At 42.9% G+C, this 19,088-nt stretch overlaps 1 protein-coding gene and 1 pseudogene across 1 annotated transcript; one reads left to right on the top strand and one right to left on the bottom strand.

The window, feature by feature from the left end:
- Positions 1-6,358: 6,358 nt before the first annotated feature.
- LOC110297045 lies at positions 6,359-7,669 on the top strand (annotated as a pseudogene).
- Positions 7,670-7,898: 229 nt separating this feature from the next.
- Positions 7,899-8,833, bottom strand: LOC110295554 (prostate-associated microseminoprotein-like). Its single transcript, XM_021164042.1, has 3 exons — positions 8,704-8,833; positions 8,401-8,509; positions 7,899-8,079 (listed from the first exon to the last, which is right to left on the bottom strand). Exons 1-3 carry the CDS (start codon positions 8,831-8,833, stop codon positions 7,899-7,901), a joined length of 420 nt encoding a protein of 139 aa, XP_021019701.1.
- Between the last annotated feature and the right edge of the window lie 10,255 nt (positions 8,834-19,088).

The following is a 19,088-nucleotide window of genomic DNA, read 5'->3' as shown; positions in this document are numbered from 1 at the left end:
GGTGCTTTTCTGACCGGAAGAGGGTTGTCGGCTACACACTCTTATTGACTGTGCTACCAGACTCCTAACAGAGGTTGATGCCGTATCATCTATAATAAAGCAAGGAAAAGACAGGGCCTTAAATAAAATTGGCAGAGAACCAGATATCCTTGGATGACTTACCTCTCCCTCTCTCTCTCTCTCTCTCTCTCTCTCTCTCTCTCTCTCTCTCTCTCTCTCTCAGATATCCAATGGTTACTTTAAAATTACTCTTAATTTACCATCATCCTACTGGGGGTTTCTGGACAAATTGATAAAAATTATCTCAATGAGAACTGGGCCCTGCTCTGGCACTCTTGACATGGCTGCCCCCACCTCTGACATACACACCTGTTCATGAAAACCAATTCCTAAGGTCCCTTGTGCAGTCATACTTTTCCAGTCCAGAAATCGACTCCCAACTATTCATTTCCAGGAAGACTTCAGGCTCTTAAGGAGGAAGACAGCCCTTACAACTTATTTGCTGACAGCATGTATGCTGTTAACCTACTTCTGTGGCTCACTAGATCCTTTGTCTGCCACAGACCCTCTTGGGTCCCTTGTCTGCGTAGGACGGGTCTCTGGGTGCAGATGGGCAAGGAGTCAGTGAATGACAGACAGATCAACACAGGAGATTTTGTAGAATCTGAATGTATTGTCACAAAGTGAACGCCAGTCTTATATAATATAGAAAATAAAGGGGCGAGGATGTCACAGCAGACAAAGTACATTGAAGTTACCTGACACAAAACAAAGGAATGACTTCAAAAGGACTTACAGGAACCAGGTAAATGTTTACAGTAAAGATAAAGCAGTCCTGCGTAGGGTCAGCTTAATGACAGCTAATGATTTCACACCCTAGTCACAATTTGTGCTACTCCTTTGAGCCTTGTGAAAGCTAGCACCAGGGGGGGGGGGTCTGCTCTAGCAGAACTTCTCATGAATAATGCAATACCACAACCCCCCCTATTTCCTAGGCCCTGATAAATTCTTATATGAGTGTAACTTGGCTGTTCTTTTAAGTATCTGCGGAGAATCTCCATTTGCCAGAAGAATTCACCAACTTGCTTCTAATATGCAATGTAGCCTGCTATACCTGGCTGTAGTGAAGATTTCTATCTCAGTGGGATTCCCTAACTCTTACATGGTAAACCCACCTATTAGCTAGGCCATAGTGAATTCCCTTGTTTGGGTGAGACTGGCTACTGTCCTAAGTAAACACTCTGCAGACAGCCCTGAGCTATTCCAGCTCCATTCTTTGTAATGCCTAATTAGTTTCACTGTCTCTTCCAAGCACCTTGGCTTCAAGCATTTTCTAGGACATTGGAACACTGGTGGAGGCTTAGCTATGTCAGAATTCAATCTTAAAAGGCACTTATAATAAACTAATACTAAAAGAGAGCACGTGGATCCATATACCAGACTAACTCGGGGATAGGGTATGAGTATACAGGTTATGAGAACGCCAAAGTTCCAGGAGGTGAGTTTCCGTGAAACTCTTTGCCTCGTGAGTGCTCCCAGGCCTCTTGGCCTGCCAAGTAAACTTCACTGGAGAGTGCATAGCATTTGTGCAGTTAGATAAAAATTCCTGCTCTCACATGCTCATGAGAGTTTCCAGTTACCGTTCCTCTTGCCAACACATTCAATCTCATATCTTCCTACCTGGCCCTATATCTAAGGGAAAATCTTTGGCTGACCATGTTGTATTTCATCAAATCAACTATACTAGATCATAAAACCTTGCAGTTCATGTGCTTTACTAATTACCATACCTGCAATAAAAAAAAAAATAGTGAGTTAACCCCTAGTCCTCAAAACAAGCACCCTGTGGCATACTGACGTCATCCACATACTCCAATTTGGGTGACACAATATGTTTATGTTACAGTAGACACTTACTCCCATGACTTAAGGGCCTATGCCTGTATGGGAGAAAGCAGAGAGAGAGAGAGAGAGAGAGAGAGAGAGAGAGAGAAGCAAACAGAAAGCTTACATCCCACAAGCTCTCCTTTTTTGTTGTTATGGGCCTTGCACAACCAATCAAGACTGATTGATAATTGCCCTGCCTTTGCCAGCATTTATTTTAAAAAACATTCTACTCTACAGGGAAAATTACTCACCATATAGTGATCCCTTAAAATCCTCAAGGAAGAGGTATACTGAAAAGGGCACAGCAAACCCTCAAAACACAGCTAAAAAGGCAAGATGCAACCTCTTATCCACCTAAAGTACAGTGAACAAAATAGCAGTACACTACACACACACACACACACACACACACACTCCCCAAATTATTTTTCAATGGCATATGCCACACTTGACCTGCCCCTCTTATTGGTGAGATGGTAGTACCCTCTAAACAAGATCTGGAATGGATCTGACCCCTTCCTTGTGATAGGAAGTGGTTTTGTTTTTGTGTATTTCCATAGGGTCAATTTTGGCCTATCTGAAAACTGGCACAAAATATCCAACATTTCCCCACCCACCAAGAAGATGACCTCCCTATCACTGAAAAGGAAAAGAAGGGGGGACCCAGAAGGAAACATTTGTGACCAAGGAACAGATCACCTAGAAGGATATCCGTTACCTGGTGGCAAACACATAACACATGTGCTCTTCTCAAGTCTCTCTCTCTCTCTCATTTGGTTTCCTAGCCAGAGAACTGGTGTCTCAGACATCATGTAACTGGCATTCTGCTAATCTAACTGATACACTTGGAATGCTCTTCCTCCTGCTGCACTGCTTCCTCCCTTGTCTCTTTTCCTCTAACTTCTCCATGACTCAAGGTATATATTCTAGCTCACTATATCAATAAGTGAGTTGTCCTGTAAAACAATCTTCTGGGTCTTTCCTACCTATCTTATTTACCACCACCCAAGATTCTGCTACCCAGCTCCTCTGCACCCCGAGAACACTGGTGAACAATGACCAATGGGGGTGGGACCCATGAGAACAGGAGAATGCAAAGGAATCCACTAGGCAAGAAAATTCATACTACTGTGACTTTTTCCTGAGGAAAGGCTTGCTTTTGGCACCACTATTATTCTGGGAATTGATTCGTGAACTTTTAATAGGTAACTCAGAATGATAGAAGCCCAGCTGTGTAAGACCACATGTCAGGGCACATGAGTGATGGCCAAGCCCCAGCTACATCTGTCAATGATACTTTTATTACAACTGAAAAGAGTGAATTAATATGGCAGCTGTATTTCTTTATCCTAGCTAGTTCCCAATAACACCATAGAAAGACCAAGACTTAATTTAAGGTTTCAAGTCAATATTTGGGCAGTAAAATGATTTATATTAACCCCTAAGATAATCTGACTACCTCCCATCTATGATCCCAGATACTTGCAATTTGGAGTTCTCTTTTCCAGTTTGAACTCTTAAGTACTCATTCCTCCTCTCTGTAGCCAATCTGCTCTCCAGGCCCTTTCCTTGGGTTCTAACTCCACCTCCTGCTCTCTTTCCCTTTCCCTGGCTGGTGGAGTCCTGCACTATCCTCTCCTGTGCCCAGCCATTGTGTGATCAACATTTACTGCCAAGACAGAGAAGAAATGGTGAGAATCACAACTTGAGACATGAATTCTTGACATAAGCATTACAGTGATGTGTCTATATTGAAACAAGATATGAGAAATCAGCATTTGAATAATTCGAGGATAACCTTTATAGAGTGCACAAAAAGATTATGCCTACAGAAGCTACTTCTAGCTCTAAGACAACTGAATTAATTTCTCACTTGTTCCACCTGTGAGATTAGGAGTTACTCTGCCAGCCCATGTCTGCAAATTATTAGATAAGCAAATAATCTTTAAAGCCCATTTTTTGTTTTGCTTTTTAAACCTGAGAATGACTGTCAACTTGATAATTAGACTATTGACTATATCAATTTTTATTTCTGGTTTGTAACATAGGAGTTTTAATGTCTAACCAGAAGGACCTGTGAATAGAATGTGATAAGTATAAGAGCTGATAGAAAATATTGTCTTTAAATGAGATCTAGCATTCATCCTGAAATTACAGTCATCAATGCAATATAGTAAATTGGGGATATGGATAATTTTTACTACAAAAAGAATCAAGACACTTCATATCAATTTTTAGATACTGTCGCCTTGGAAATTTTGTCTACTCTCATTTTTATGTTGAATACATAGTCATTATTAGGATAAGTAGGGCTGAGGACACCTGCCATGTGTCTATCTCTGAAGTTTTCTTGGATATCTGGGAGACTTTAAATGACTACTTCTATTTCCTAAGTGGTTATAGAGCTGTTTAAATAGTTTATCTTGTCTTGACTTAATTTTGGTAAGTGATATCTTTACATAAAATCATCTATATCTATAAGATTTTCCAATTTTGTCGAGTACATGCTTTTGAAGTAAGACCTAACAATTGTGTGAATTTCCTTGTTGTCCATTGTTTGTCTCCCTTTTCATTTCTGACTTTGTTAATTTGGATACTGTCTCTTTGTCTTTTAGTTAATTTGGCTAAGGGTTATCTATTTTGCTGATTTTCTCAAAGGACCAGCTCTTTGTTTTATTAAATTTTTTGTACTGTTTTCTTTTTTTCTAATTGATTGACTTCAGCGTGGAATTTGGTTATTGCTGGTATGAGAACTTTCTAATTTCTTTATGGAGCATTTATTGCTATGAAATTTCCTCTTAGCACTGCTTTTGTTTTGTCGCATAAATTTGGGGATGTTGTGCTTTTATTTTCATTGAATTCTAGAGAGTTTTTAATTTTTTTTTATTTCTTCCCTGATGAAGAACTCATTGAGTGGACAGTTATTCAGATTCCATGAGATTTTATGCTTTCTACTATTTGTGTTATTTTTGAAATTCACCTTTAATCCATTGTTATCTGATAAAATACAAGACAATTATTTCAGTTGTCATGTATCTGTGGATTCTTGTTTTATAACCAACTGTATGGCCAATTATAGAGAAAGATCCATGAGCTACTGAAAAGAAAGTATATATTTTTCTGTTTGTCTGAATTATTCCATAGATGTCTATTAAATCCATTTGATTCACAATGTCAGTTAGTTTCATTGTTTTTCTATTTAATGTTTGTCTGGATGACCTATTTATTGTAAGAGTAGGGTACTGCAGTCTCCCACAATTAATGTGTAGTGTTCTATGTGAGATTTAGGCTATCATGATGTTTCTTTTAGAAATGTGGATGCCCTTGCATTTGGGGCATAGTTGTTTAAAATTGAGAAACTATCTTCAGAGATTTTCCTTTCAATGAGTATGAACTGTTCTTTCATGTCTCTTTTGATTAATTTAGGTTGAAAGTCTATTTTAGTAGATATTAGAATGGATAGTCCAGCTAGATTCGTGGGTTCCTTTGCTTGGAAACATTTTTAACCCTTTACTTTGAGGTAATGTCTCTCCTTATTGCTAAGGTGTGATTTTTGTATGTAGTAGAATGATAAATCCTGGTTTTGCATCCATTCTGTATGCCTGTGCCTGTTTATTGGTGATCTGAGTCCATTATTGTTGAGAAATATTAATGACCAGTGATTGTTAATTCTTATTTTAAGATTGGTGGTCTTGTGGTGTGTGATTCCCTTGTTTTTGCTGGTATGGAATTATTTATTTCTTGGGTTTTCTTGGATGTAGTTATTCTCTTTAGGTTGGACTTTTCCTTATAGTATTTTCTGTAGGATTGCATTTGTGGATAGATATTGTTTAAATTTTGATTTGTCTAAAAATATCTTCTTTTCTCCACCTATGGTGATTGAGAGTTTTGCTGGGTATAGTAGTCTAGTTGGCATCTGTGGTTCTTTACAAGTTGTAAGATATCTGCCCAGGCCTATCTAGTTTTGAGAGTCTCTGCTGAGACAGCAGGTGTAATTCTGATAGGTCTGCCTTTGTATGTTATCCTTGCTGCTTTTAGTATTGTTTCTTTGTTCTGTAGATTTTGTGTTTTGATTGTTATGTGTTGGAAGAATTATCTTTTCTAATTTACTCTAATAGTTTTTCTGTAAGTTTCTTGTATGCATCTCTTTCTTTGGGTTGGTAAGGTTTGTTTTTTTTTTTTTTTTTTTTTCCTCTGATTTTGTTGCAATTATTTTCTGGTATTAAGAGTTGTGAGTCGCCCGGGCTGCGGTTCCAGGGTCTCCAGGGCTGGGTGCCGGGTCCCTGCAGCCAGGATCCCCGCGCCCACGCTCAGGTGCCACCGCTGGGAAGGTGACCCGCAGCCCCCGGACCACCCGATCCCTTTCCAGCCGTAAGCACCCCGCAGGTCGGACCGGAAGGGGCGCCTCAACCCTGAGATGTGACAAAGGAAGTCCCGCCTCTGCCGTGCGACAGACTCCGTGGATGCCACAGAGCTCCGAGCGGGTCTCACAGGGGCGGATTTGGTTCCGGAGCTGCCATGATCGAAGTGGTAGCTGAGCTGAGCAGAAGTCCTGTGTTTCTGGCGGGGGAGGCTCTGGAATGCGTGGTGACTGTCACTAATCCCCTGCCCCCGACCGCCACTTCTGCATCCAGTGAGGCTCTGGCCTGGGCCAATGCCCAGATCCACTGCCAGTTCCATGCCAGCGAGAGTCGAGTAGCACTGCCACCACCTGACTCTAGTCAGCCGGACGTCCAGCCTGACAGCCAGACTGTCTTTCTGCCACACTGAGGTGAGAGGGGCCAGTGTATCCTTTCTACTCCACCCAAAATTCTGTTTTGTGACCTGAGGCTAGACCCTGGAGAGTCCAAATCATACTTCTACAGTGAAGTGCTGCTCACGGAGGGGACGCCTTCCTTTCGGGGTCAGTCGGTCAAATATGTCTACAAATTGACCATTGGCTGCCAGCGTGTGAACTCACTCATCACCTTACTCCGGGTTCCTCTGAGAGATCTCGTGCTGACTGGTCTTCAAGATGTCCACTTCCCCCAGGATGAGGCTGTAGCGCCATCCAGTCCATTCTTAGAGGAGGATGACAGTGGGAAGAAGGACTCATGGCTGGCTGAGCTAGCTGGGGAGCGTCTCATGGCTGCCACATCCTGCCGCAGCCTCCATCTGTACAATATCAGCTATGGCCGAGGGAAAGTCGGGACGTTCGGTATCTTCAAATCTGTGTACAGACTCGGCGAAGACGTGGTGGGGACCTTAAACTTAGGGGAAGGAACTGTAGCTTGTCTACAGTTTTCAGTAAGCTTGCAGACTGAAGAACGGGTACAGCCTGAATACCAGCGACGCCGCGGGACTGGAGTTGCCCCTTCAGTGTCCCATGTGACTCATGCCCGGCACACAGGAGTCCTGCCTACACACTACCAGAACCAGCTTCTCTCTCCCCATCCCTCTTTGCTCTACCCCTGGCTTCTGCACTGCCATTGTTTCTCATATTGTGCTGACCCTCAACCACAAAATTATTTTTGTTTATACTTCATAACTGTAATTTTGCTACTGTCATTAATCATAATTGTCCTTGAAGTGGCAATTACATTTTGAATTTGTAACATCCCGAGAACCAGGATTGGTACTTCTGCCGCCATTGGAGCAGCCTGAGCCTGCGACCTGAACAGGGCCTGAACAGGTGCCTGTAGACACCTTCAGCTGGGACCTCCCCATCTAAGTGCTTCCTACAAGCCCCACCCTGGTCTCATATGCTGCCCAAGGCCCTAGCACCAGCAGTATAACTATCTGAAGCTGGCTCACATGCCCACCATGGCAACTAGTTTTTCCAAGAAACTGAGAGCTCAATCCCTGGACTCCAGTGGGGGCCCGCTTTCCCCACCTGGGGCCCCGTAGCACAGGCAGTGAGAAACGGGCTTTCAGCTGTAGCTTTAATTTATTTCTTTGGAAGAAGTTGGCAGCTGCTAGTGGTTTCCCTGGAAGTGGCAGCAGCAGTGAGCAGTCAGCAGATGGGCAAACCTTTAGCTGGAGTGGGGGGCAGAAGCCCCAGGAGCAGGGGTGTTAGCCGAGCCCCATTCTAAGTCGGGCCCTCCCCCTTTGCAGGGCAGCTGAGGGTCAGCTTTTTGCACCAGGGAAAATTGACAGGTTCCTGCCTCCTGTAGCACTTCACACTCAGCAGGGAAGTCAATAGGATGCTGAGACCTGGAGAACCAAAGGTTGGGAGTCAGGACAGTAAGAAGCCACCTTTAGAGCCTGTGCTTCCCATTCAGCCATCCCCCCATGCCCTCTTGGTGCCCCAGCGCCCCACCTAAGCTCTCTTACTCCCACACAAGGAAATTTTTTAGTGTTCCCAGCAGGAATACTTCCTGCAGATCTACCTCGACTTCCCCTCTCATTGGTGCCTTCACATCTGCAGTCTCGTGAGGCCCTTCTGTTTACTCGTGCCTCACAGAAATCTAGGGACTCCCTGGCCATCCCTTAGGCACACCAGAGGCATTCCCTCTGACACTCCTGGCTACTCACATGCCACAGCAGCCCACACCAACAGGATGCAGACAGGTACAATGGAAACAGTCCTTACGGAGCCAAGATTCACCCAGAGTGAAGTATTTACCCTCATAGTGGCAGGGAGCTAGGGAAGGATGAGAATTGAAAGCGTTGGCAGCAGTCTCTCCTGGTCTGGGGTGGGAGAGGATCCATGCATACTACCTTCCATATAGCCTTCCCATTCACAGGTTGAAGGAATGGCTATTCTAACACAGGGTTGGGCATCTCTACACCTTCATACCTGCCCTCATCTTTCCCGTAAGCATCAGTCCACCTTACCTTGAGCTTGGAAGTAACACATGCTGCTAACTCCCGGGTGCTGTAGGAACAGAGACACCACCAAGCAGATGGTCCTCCAGCCTCCGAGGATCCCCTTGGCCTGGCCAGCCCAGAGCATCCTTAGGGCCATTTCAGCTGCTCAGCGCTCTCAGACCCTTCCTGGCTTCGGCTCAGATTCCTCTGGTCTTCTTACCCCCTTGCTCTTGCCTTGCTCCTTGACTCCTGAGTTTCTCTCTCCTTGGGCTCCGGTCTCATACCATGGCAGTGCCCTCTGCTCTTATGGGCTGGGAATGTTTATAAAGTGAGGACCCTGGCCCCCTGCTGAGGAGAGCTGGACAGGCTGGAACTCTGTTTCCTGAGGTGAGGGCATGAAAACAAGAGGTTCAGCTTTTAACAAGCTGTGAGAGCGGATTCCTGCCCCCACACAGCCAGGAGGAGGGAGGTGGCCATGGAAGGGGTGCTGGACTGGGCACTTCCACAGCCAGGAGAGGGAGGGTTGAAGGCCCCAGGTGGTTCCCAGATCTCCTTGACCTGCAGAGAGGAAGCATTCCATCAACCCTCCCTCCACCACCAGCAGGGGTGTGTGTGCTGGGATCCCTGCCTGGACCGGAGGGAGGCATTTCCTAGGGATGGCTAATCCTGTGCCCCAGCCAAACCAAGGCGCTGCACAAGGGTGCAACTGCCAAAGTCTCCAGGAGAGCAGGCAGGCATCTGGAATGGAGACTGTGTTTCCTTCAGATACCAGGGCAGGGTGTCCCTGAGACATCTGAAAGATGGCAGCCCTCAGCATTGTGAGGTGGGAGGTTCATCCAAAAGCACCCCAAAGATAAACTTCGCATTTCACCCCAAGTGGACAGCAGATGCAAGCGTGTCCCGTTCCTGGCCATGCTTCAGCCCCGCCCCCTTAAGGAGAAGCATCTCCAAATACCCCAACAGAAGTCACCCCACTTTCACAGAGATGCCCCTTCTTTCCTCATGATGGGACAAAGCCTTCTAAGGTCTGCATTTCTGCAGACTCCGGAGGAGTGCTGGGATTCATATGGTGACTGCTCACTGGCTGTCTGACCTTGCACAGGTCACTTCACCTGCCACCTTGCTCCTTGTCTGTCTATTGAGAGTAGAAATGCCAGCTCATGGGCGACAGCACATGGGCTGTTCTTAGCGCCACCTTTGGCCCATGGCCCTCAGAAAATCACCACTGCTTGAGGCTAAAGCACAAAGACAGAAATGATGTCCTTCTCTCTGGACAACAGCAAGTAGCCATGCCCAGCTGAAGGCTTCTGTTGTGGACTCTCCAGACCAACTTCTGTCTTTCACATGTATGCTCCAAGGTATCCCTGCTGCTTCCTAAGAACTGTGCTGTCCTGGGAGCATTTTGGTTTTCGTCCTTGACATCTAGGTTGAAGGGTGATGTTGATCAAGCTGCTTTTCCCACTTCCATACCTTGGAAAGCAGGCTCATGCCTTATCTCCCCCCCATCTGCTTTCTCTTACTTGGATTCTGACTTTCCCCTCATACCCTCATGTGGACTTCAAGACGCCTTTGTGACCACTTTGTGACCCTGGTCAAACTGGACTTCTTTTGTTCTCCTGCCTTTCGGAGGCCCCGCGGTCCAGTGCTTCCCTTCCTGCTCCTAGGACATTTGTTGTGGTTTGCGTTCAGGCCTGCAGTCCCCTTCACCCCTCGCTTTGCTCCCCGTCACGGCTACCACAGCAGACACAGCTCACGCCTGGCGCGCGCGCGCACACACACACACATCTCCCGCCTGTCACCTCTTCCTTCAGCAGCAGCTACTGTCAGTACACCTCCAACTCCTTAGCTGCCTTCAGATACCTTTTGCCTTGGCCGAGGATGTGTAGTTCAGTGATAGTGTTGACTTATTTCAGTGTCCCAGGTCTCACCCCAAACACCCCCCCCCAAAAAAAAAAACTGAGTGGAAGAAAACAGGATTTCTTTTCAGATGGATATCTAGATAAAAGCAAAGGAGAACTTAGCGTGGAGGGGAGAGCTTGACCTTCACTCCTGGCTGTCTTGGCTGCGGAAGGGGTCAGACAGGATCAAGCTTAGAAGTCAGCTTAGTAGTCAGCTCTTACCACTGCCTTTGGGGGATCAACCTGAAGGCTGAGCGTAGAGCCTTTTCTGCAGTAGCTAGAGACAATGCAAGTGAGGCTAGAGGTCCTGGAGGTAGAGGAGGTGCTGGAAATGAGACTGGGTGGACATTACTGAGCCACATCAAACTGCAAAGTGAGCACCAGTCTCCTGAAGTGCAAGTGAAGGCCTGTGGCTGTGGGGACTTCTGGAAGGAGCTAGAGGCTGAGCAGAATTCCTTTCTGAGGTTATAGGGCAGTGGGGACCTGGCTGGTGGCCTGGGCAGTGATGTGTGTAGGGGCATCAGTGGTTAGAGCGCAGCCCACTGAGTCCCAGAGGGGAGGCCTTTGGGGCAAAGGGCAGGACAGGTTCGGGGTCAGGGTTGGCACAGGCCACCTATTCAGAGACAAGGAAAACATCCGCCAGAGCTGGGCCAGGCTGTGTTCCAGCAGCGCAGGCAGGTGCGCAGGGGGAGGAAGTGAGCTTATTCCGGGACTGAGTCACCCCAACCCTTGCTTTGCCCAAATGGGACAGAGCGTTTGGAGATGATGACTCAGTGAGATGGGGGACTGGAGCCTGGGGAGGGGAAGGTCCTGAACGAACCCAAAGGAGTTCTGGAAGGGGCTGCTTTCTGCCCAGCAAAGCCCCTAAATTCATAGCTTGTGGCTGAACAGACACAGCGAGGCAGGTTGGAGCTGGGAAACTCGAGGGGAAGGGCAAAGGAAAGGCCCTACTGAGTCTTCCTAGAATAGAGCATCCCAGAAAGCAAAGGCAGGAGGAGGTGAGGCCCAAGCTGCACCATCTATGCAAGTCATGAGGTGTGCTAGGCCAGCTAGGACTGTCCGGGGCCTGTGGAAAGGAAGGGTCTCCAGGGAGCATCAAGGGTTAAAGTATTTGGATCGTGGCAGTAGCTCGTGGCTCTAAAGAAACTTTCTGTACTGGAGTAGTTGTTTGGAATTCTCAGGTAAACTGGAGTAAGAAGGTTCCCTGTGTCTCCCATGGAACCCAGCCTGCCATCCGGTACCCCACTCCCAGGCCGGGAAAGGAAGGCTGATAGGGCTGTTTCCATATAACCATCCCAACACTGAGAAACAGAAGGGTTGCCTCTAGTGTGATGACCAGCTTGGGCTACAGAGTGAGACCCTATTTTAAAAACAATTTGCTCTTACTGAATCTTAAAATCTTGAATAAAGATTGAAAAATCAAAAAAAAAAAAAAAGAGTTGTGAGTCTTGCCTTCTATTATTATTATTCTTAGATTAAGTCTTCTCATGGTATCCCAGATTTCATGGATGTTTTGTGTCAGGAATTTTTTACATTTAACATTATCTTTGACTGATGTATCATTTATGTATCTTCTATTGTCTCTTCTACACCTGAGATTCTCTCTTACATCTCCTGTATTCTCTTGATGATGTATCTGTTGATCCTGTTTTCTTCCCTAGCTTTTCTATCTCCAGATTCCCTCAGTTTGAGGTTTACTTAGTGCTTCTATTTCCACTTTCATGTCTTGCACAGCTTTATTTTAAATTGTATTTTACTATATATCTTTAAGGGAATATTTGTTTCCTATTTAGAGACCTTTACCTGATCAGCTGTATTTTCCAGTATTTTCCTTTTTTATTGGATATTTCCTTTATTTCAATTTCAAATACCCTTTCCTGTTGTCCCACGCCTGAAACTCCCTATCCTATTCCCCCTGCCCCTGCTTCTATGAGTGTATTCCCGCATTCACCAACCTCATCAGTCTTATATCTGATAGAGGGCCAATATCCAATATATACAAAGAACTCAAGAATTTTGACTCCATAGAATCATATAACCCTATTAAAATGGGGTACAAAGCTAAACAAAGAATTTTCAACTGAAGAATATTGAATGTCTGAGAAATATCTAATCCCCTACACTGGGACATCCAGCCTTCACAGGACCAAGGGCCTCTTCTCCCATTGGTGCTGGACAAAGCAATCCTCTGCCACATATGCAGCTGGAGTCATGGGTCTCTCCATGTGTACTGCTTGATTGGTGGCTTAGTACGTGGGAGCTCTGGGGGGGGTGGTTGGTTGATAATGTTGTTCTTCCTATGGGGTTGCAAGCCCCTTCAACTCCAACAGTCATTTCTTTAACTCCTCTATTGAGGAAACTGTGCTCAGTCCAATGGCTGGCTAAGAGCATCTGCCTCTGTATTTCTCAGGCTCTGGCAAAGCCTCTCAGGAGACAGCTATATCAGGCTCCTGTCAGCATGCATTTCTTAGCAACCACCACAGTGTCTGCGTTTGGTGACTATATATGGAATGGATCCCCAGGAGAGGCAGTCTCTGGATGGCCTTTCCTTCAGTCTCTGCTCCATAATTCGTCTCTGCTCCATAATTAGTCTCTGTATCATGGGAGGAGTCCCATGAGCATTTTGTTCTCCATTCTAAGAAGGACCAAAATATCCACACTTTGGTCTTCCTTCTTCTTGAAGGTAATGTGGTCTGTGAATTGTCTTGTGTATTCCAAAAATCTGGACTAATATCCATTTATCAGTGAGTGCATACTATGTGTGTTCTTTTGTGATTGGGTTACCTCACTCAGGATGATATTTTCTAGTTTCACCCATTTGCCTAAGAATTTCACAAATCCCTTGTTTTTAATAGCTGAGTAGTACTCCATTGTTTAAATATAACACATTTTCTGTATCCATTCCTCTGTTGAAGGAAATCTGGGTTCTTTGCAGCTTCTGACTCTTATAAATAAGGCTGCTATGCACACAGTACAGCATGTGTCCTTGTTATATGTTAAATCATCTTTTGGCTATATGCCCAGGAGTGATATAGTTGGGTCCTCTGGTAGTACTATGTCCAATTTTCTGAGGAACCGCCAGACTGATTTCCAGAGAGGTTGTACTTGTGTGCAATCCCAACAACAGTGGTGGAGTGTTCTTCTTTCTCTACATCTTTTCGAGCATCTGCTGTCACCTGAGTTGTTGATCTTAGACATTCTGACTGGTGTGAGATGGAATCTGATGGTTGTTTTGATTTGCATTTCCCTGATGATTAAGGATGGTGAGCATTTTTTTAGGTGCTTCTCAGCCATTCGGTAATCCTCCATTAAAAATTCTTTGTTTAGCTCTGAACCCATTTTTAATAGGGTTATATGAATCTCTGGAGTCAAATTTCTTGAGTTCTTTAGATATATTGTTTATTAACCATCTAACAGATATAGAGTTTATGAAGATATTTTTCCAATGTGGTGGTTGCAATTTCATCCTATTGACAGTATTCATTGTCTTACAGAAGTTTTGCAGTTTTATGAGGTCCCATTTATCTATTGCTGATCTTAGAACCTAAGCCATTGGTGTTATATTCAGAAACTTTCCCCCTGTGCCCATGTATTCGAGGCTTTTCCCCATTTTTCTTCTATTAGTTTCATTGTATCTGGTTTTATGTGGAGGTCCTTGTTCAACTTGGTCCTGAGCTTTGTACACGGATATAAGAATGGGTTGATTTTAATTCTTCTACCTGCAGAGTGACACTTAAACCAGCACCATTTGTTGAAAATGTCCTTTTTCTATTGGCTGATTTAAGCTTCTTTGTAAAAAATCAATTGACTATAGGTTTTTGGGTGCATTTCTGGGTCTTTAATTCTACTCCATTGATCTTCCTGCCTGTCACTGTACTAATATCATACAGTTGATTTTTTGTTTTTGTTTTTTATCACTAATGGTCCTCAGTACAACTTGATGTCAGGAATGGTGATTCCCCCAGAAGTTCTTTTATTGTTGAGAATAGTTTTGGCTACCCTGGGTTTCCTTGTTATCCCAAATGAATTTGCAAATTGCTCTTTCCAACTCTATGAATAATTGAGTTGGAGTTTTGATGGAGATTGCATTGAATCTGTAGATTGGTTTTGGTAAGATAGCCACTTATTATATTATACTATATTACTACTGACACACTATATTAATACCGACAATCTATAAGCATGGGAAATCTTTTTATCTTCTGAGATCTTTGATTTGAAGTTCTTATCATACAGATCTTTCACTTGCTTAGTTAGTATTTATATTAAAGGTATTTTATATTATTTGTGACTATTGTGATGGGTGTTGTTTTTCTATGTTCTTTCTCAGCCATGAAGAGGTCTTGAAATTTGTCAAATGATTTCTCAGCATCCAATGAGATGATCATGTGCTTTTTTTTCATTGTTTGTTGATATAGTGGATTTTGCTGATGAATCTCTGTATATTGTACCATCGCTGCATTTCTATGATAAAGCCTACTTAATCATGATGGATGATCATTTTGTTGTATTGTTGGATTTTGTTTGCGAGAATTTTTTGAGTATGTTTGTATCGATATTCATAAGGGAAATTGATCTGAAGTTCTTTTTCTTTGTTGGGTCTTTGTGCTGTTTAGGTATAAGCATAATTGTGGCTCCATAGAATGAATTCGGTAGTGTTTTGCTATTTCTTTAGGGTTTATGGGACTGGTTAGAAGGTTTATCTGATCCGGATTTAACTTAGGTATCTGGTATCTGTCCAGAAAATCATCCATTTCATCCAGAATTTCCAATTTTGTTGATTATGGGCTTTTGTAGTAGTATCTGATGATTTTTTTTTGAATTTCCTCGGTTTCTATTGCTATGTCTGCATTTTCAATTTTGATATTATTAATTTGGATAATGTCTCTGTGCCCTCTTGTTTGTCTCGCTAAAGGTTCATGTATCTTGTTGATTTTCCCAAAGAATCAGCTCCTGGTTTTGTTGTATTTTGGTATAGGTCTTTTAGTTTCTACTTGGTCGATTTCAACCCTGAGTTTTATTATTTCCTGCCATCTACTCTTCTTGAGTGAATTTGTTTCTCTTTTTCTCGAAATTTCAGGTGTGGTGTTAACCTGCTAGTGTGTGCTCTCTCCAGTTTCCTTTTGGAGGCATTTAGAGCTATGAGTTTTTCTCTTAGCACTGCTTTCATTGTGTCCCATAAGTTTGGGTATAATGTGCCTTCATTTTCATTAAATTCTAAAAAGTCATTAATTTCTTTATTTCCCCCTTAACCAAGATATAATTGAGTAGAGCATTGTTCAGCTTCCTTGTGTATGTGGGCTTTCCATTATCTTTGTTGTTATTGAAGACAAGTCTTAATCCATGGAGATTGATAGGATACATGGGATTATTTCAATCATCTTATATCTGGTGTGGCCTATTTTGTGACAAATTATATGGTCAATTTTGGAGAAGGAAACATGACATGCTGAGAAGAAGTTATCTTCTATTCTTTAGGATGAAATGTTCTGTAGATATCTGTTAAGTCCATTTGGTTCATAACTTCTTTTAATTTCACTGTGTTTTTCTTTAATCTACAAGGCTATTCAGGGCCAAAGTATCATTTTATCTTTGTAAAGATACTTGGCTAGTGTTCTTTGGAGCTATGGGGGGGGGGTGAAAAGAATTCTCAGACAGCATTATTCATAGTTCCATTTTCCTAGGGTAGAACATGTTAGATTTAAATTCTTGTATGAACTGTTAATGACTCAGTTCCTAGGAAAAACACATGCAGACCAAGTATCTTCAAAATTCCCATTTTGTGAATGAGGTTAGAGTTAGTTGATAGCATGACCAGATTAGATATGGAAGTTAACCAGGCTAGTTGTTTGTTCTGTTCTGTTTTGTTTTGTTTTTTGCTTTTTGTTTTTGTTGTTGTTGTTTTGTTTCCTGAGGACAGGAATTCCATATAACATAAGCATTGGTACTTAACATAGGAGAGCTGTTGGCCAGCTGAGATGTCCTAGTTCCTTAATTGTAAGGGTTATTTCAGCATGGACTTCCGATGGCCAAGGAAGAATCCTATTTCAACTGGATTATTCAGGGATTCTCATTGTACTTACATCTGCTCCTTAAAACCTTTTCTGCTAGGATAAGATATTTGGCCAAGCTTCAGAGAAGACCTTTAGGGTAACAACTCAATAAGCCTGTGTTCTAGGCCTGCTACCAATGTAGTTTGATTGGATATGTATGCTTCCCCACCTCCTCCTCTATCTGGCTTCACTTCTTACTTCATTTTGCTTTCTTCAAACATAGACTATCATTGTACATCCAGGTCCTACTGTGAGTGTTACCATGAGTCCTAGTCTTTACCTTTTAGTTTTATTGTAGGAATAATATCTATGATGCTTCTTTGGTCATCTCAACCTGAGGCCATGTATCAGTGGAAAATGTTATCCTTCTCAGTGAATCCTACCAAAGATATACAAAACTGTATTTGTTAAACTTACAGACCTTTTAAAGATAAACTGATCAAGAATACAAATGGAAGATGAAAGAGAGAGAGAGAGAGAGAGAGAGAGAGAGAGAGAGAGAGAGAGAGAATAATTGTTTCTGACCAATCAGCATATATATTGGTGGCTTGATTTTTTTTTTTTAGGTCACATGTCCAAAGGAAATGTGACAGAATTGGATGGAGCCCACTAAGATAATGTAACCTGCCAGGAATTCCATGAGGACATCTCCAAATAGAGATCTTGGCCATCTTAATTTATATAGAAAAAGTGTCCTTCAGTTTCTTGGTCAGGAGGGGATTCTGCTCTATGATTTTCTTGCAGAAAAAAGAAGGATTTGACTCATGTTGTATGCGGATCTTTATTATACTCTAGCTGAAAGGAGAGGACCAGAAAGAAGATGGCAGCACTAAGCATCTGTAAGTGACCATACATGGTGGAGAAAACAGGACACAAGTGCAGTAGGATTGGTGGTACTCAGAACAGGTTTTATTTACAGATCCATGAAGCAGAAAATCTGGCATGAATCATTTCTAAAGTGATCTTTCTCATTGAGAAGAAGTTTGTTTTTCTATGGAAAATTGTCATCATTCAATTAAATTGGTAGAATATATGTGATTGTTTGACCTTATTTCTCAGTGTCAGAGACCTTCTTTCCAGCCACATTATTGGCTAACAGATGTTCTTCTGTGTCATTCACCTCTGTTCCCCTTCTTTACCTTAAGCCACTACTTGTTTGGTCTTGGCATTTAATAGACTTTCTGCATGGCAGGCCACAAGCTGTGTGCCAAGCCATAGCTGCACAACACACTGATTGTTGATTTTGTAGTTAGTTCAAAAGGAGATGCCACTAAAAACCTGTTTTAGTGTTCTAATATAATCAGTCATCGTTACCCAGAAGCCACTACCAATCTTATAGCTGAGAGAAATATGGAAGTGCTCATCTGTCTTGATGATGGAGAAGTGCAACCATAGAACCTGATAACATGGTAATGTTTGTGATTATTAAGCCCTTCTGGACTTCAAGAGTAATAGTAAGTTATCCAGATGCTCAAGGTCCCTTGAATGAGATGTTACTTTCATTGTACAGAATTGTTCGACATATTTACATCTCCCAAACAGATTGTTCAACATTAAAAGCCCCAACATTTCTTACATTTTTCTTGTAGTATAAGGCATGTAGGAAGACAATGATAAGGACTTCTTCTACAGGATCAGAACACAAACTATATCAGAGGGATATCTTAACAAATGAATTCCTTCTATGAAATGACATTAAGACTCACTCCTCTTTACATATCCCCACTGAATTTACTGACTCAAAGCTTTAACCTAAAATTTGTTATGATGATATTCTTTTTATGTGTTGAATAATAAGATCCTCAAAGGAATCTCTTGGGTATAATTATAAAGTCATCAATCTAAGACTTACCTATGTATGCTGTAGTTTCAGTGTCTCTGGTTTTATGTGAAGTTCCTTGATCCACTTAGACTTGAGCTTTGTATAAAGATATAAGAATGCATCAATTTCCATTCTTCTACATGCTAACCTCCAAATGAACCAGCACCATTTCTTGAAAATGCTGTCTCTTTTTCCACTGGATGGTTTCAGCTTCTTTGTCAGGGATCAAGTGACTATAGTTGTGTGGGTTCATTAATGGGTCTTCAGTTCTATTCCATTGATCTACCTGTCTGTCAGTGTAACAATACCATGCAGTTTTTATCACAATTGCTCTGCACTATAGCTTGAAGTCAGGGATGGTGATTCCACCAGAAGTTATTTTATGGTTGAGATTACTTTTCACTATCCTGCAGATTTTACCTATGCCAACTATACAAGGTAAGAACCAATTTTCCTCTCTCTCCTTCCCTTTTCTTTTATTCTCCTCTTCTCTTTTCTTCTCTTCTTTCTTTTCTCCTCTCTTCTCCCCCCCCCGTCCTCCCTGCACCCCTCTTCTCTTCTGTCTCCTCCTCCCTGATCTTCTCTTCTCTCCCTGATCTTTTCTTCTCATCTCTCCTCTTTTGTCCTGTTCTGTTTTGT

Source organism: Mus caroli, chromosome 6 (assembly GCF_900094665.2).
Source record: "Mus caroli chromosome 6, CAROLI_EIJ_v1.1, whole genome shotgun sequence".
Lineage (NCBI taxonomy): Eukaryota > Metazoa > Chordata > Mammalia > Rodentia > Muridae > Mus > Mus caroli.
Note: the sequence above shows the minus strand (reverse complement) of the source record. Positions and strands in the feature narration are given on the sequence as shown.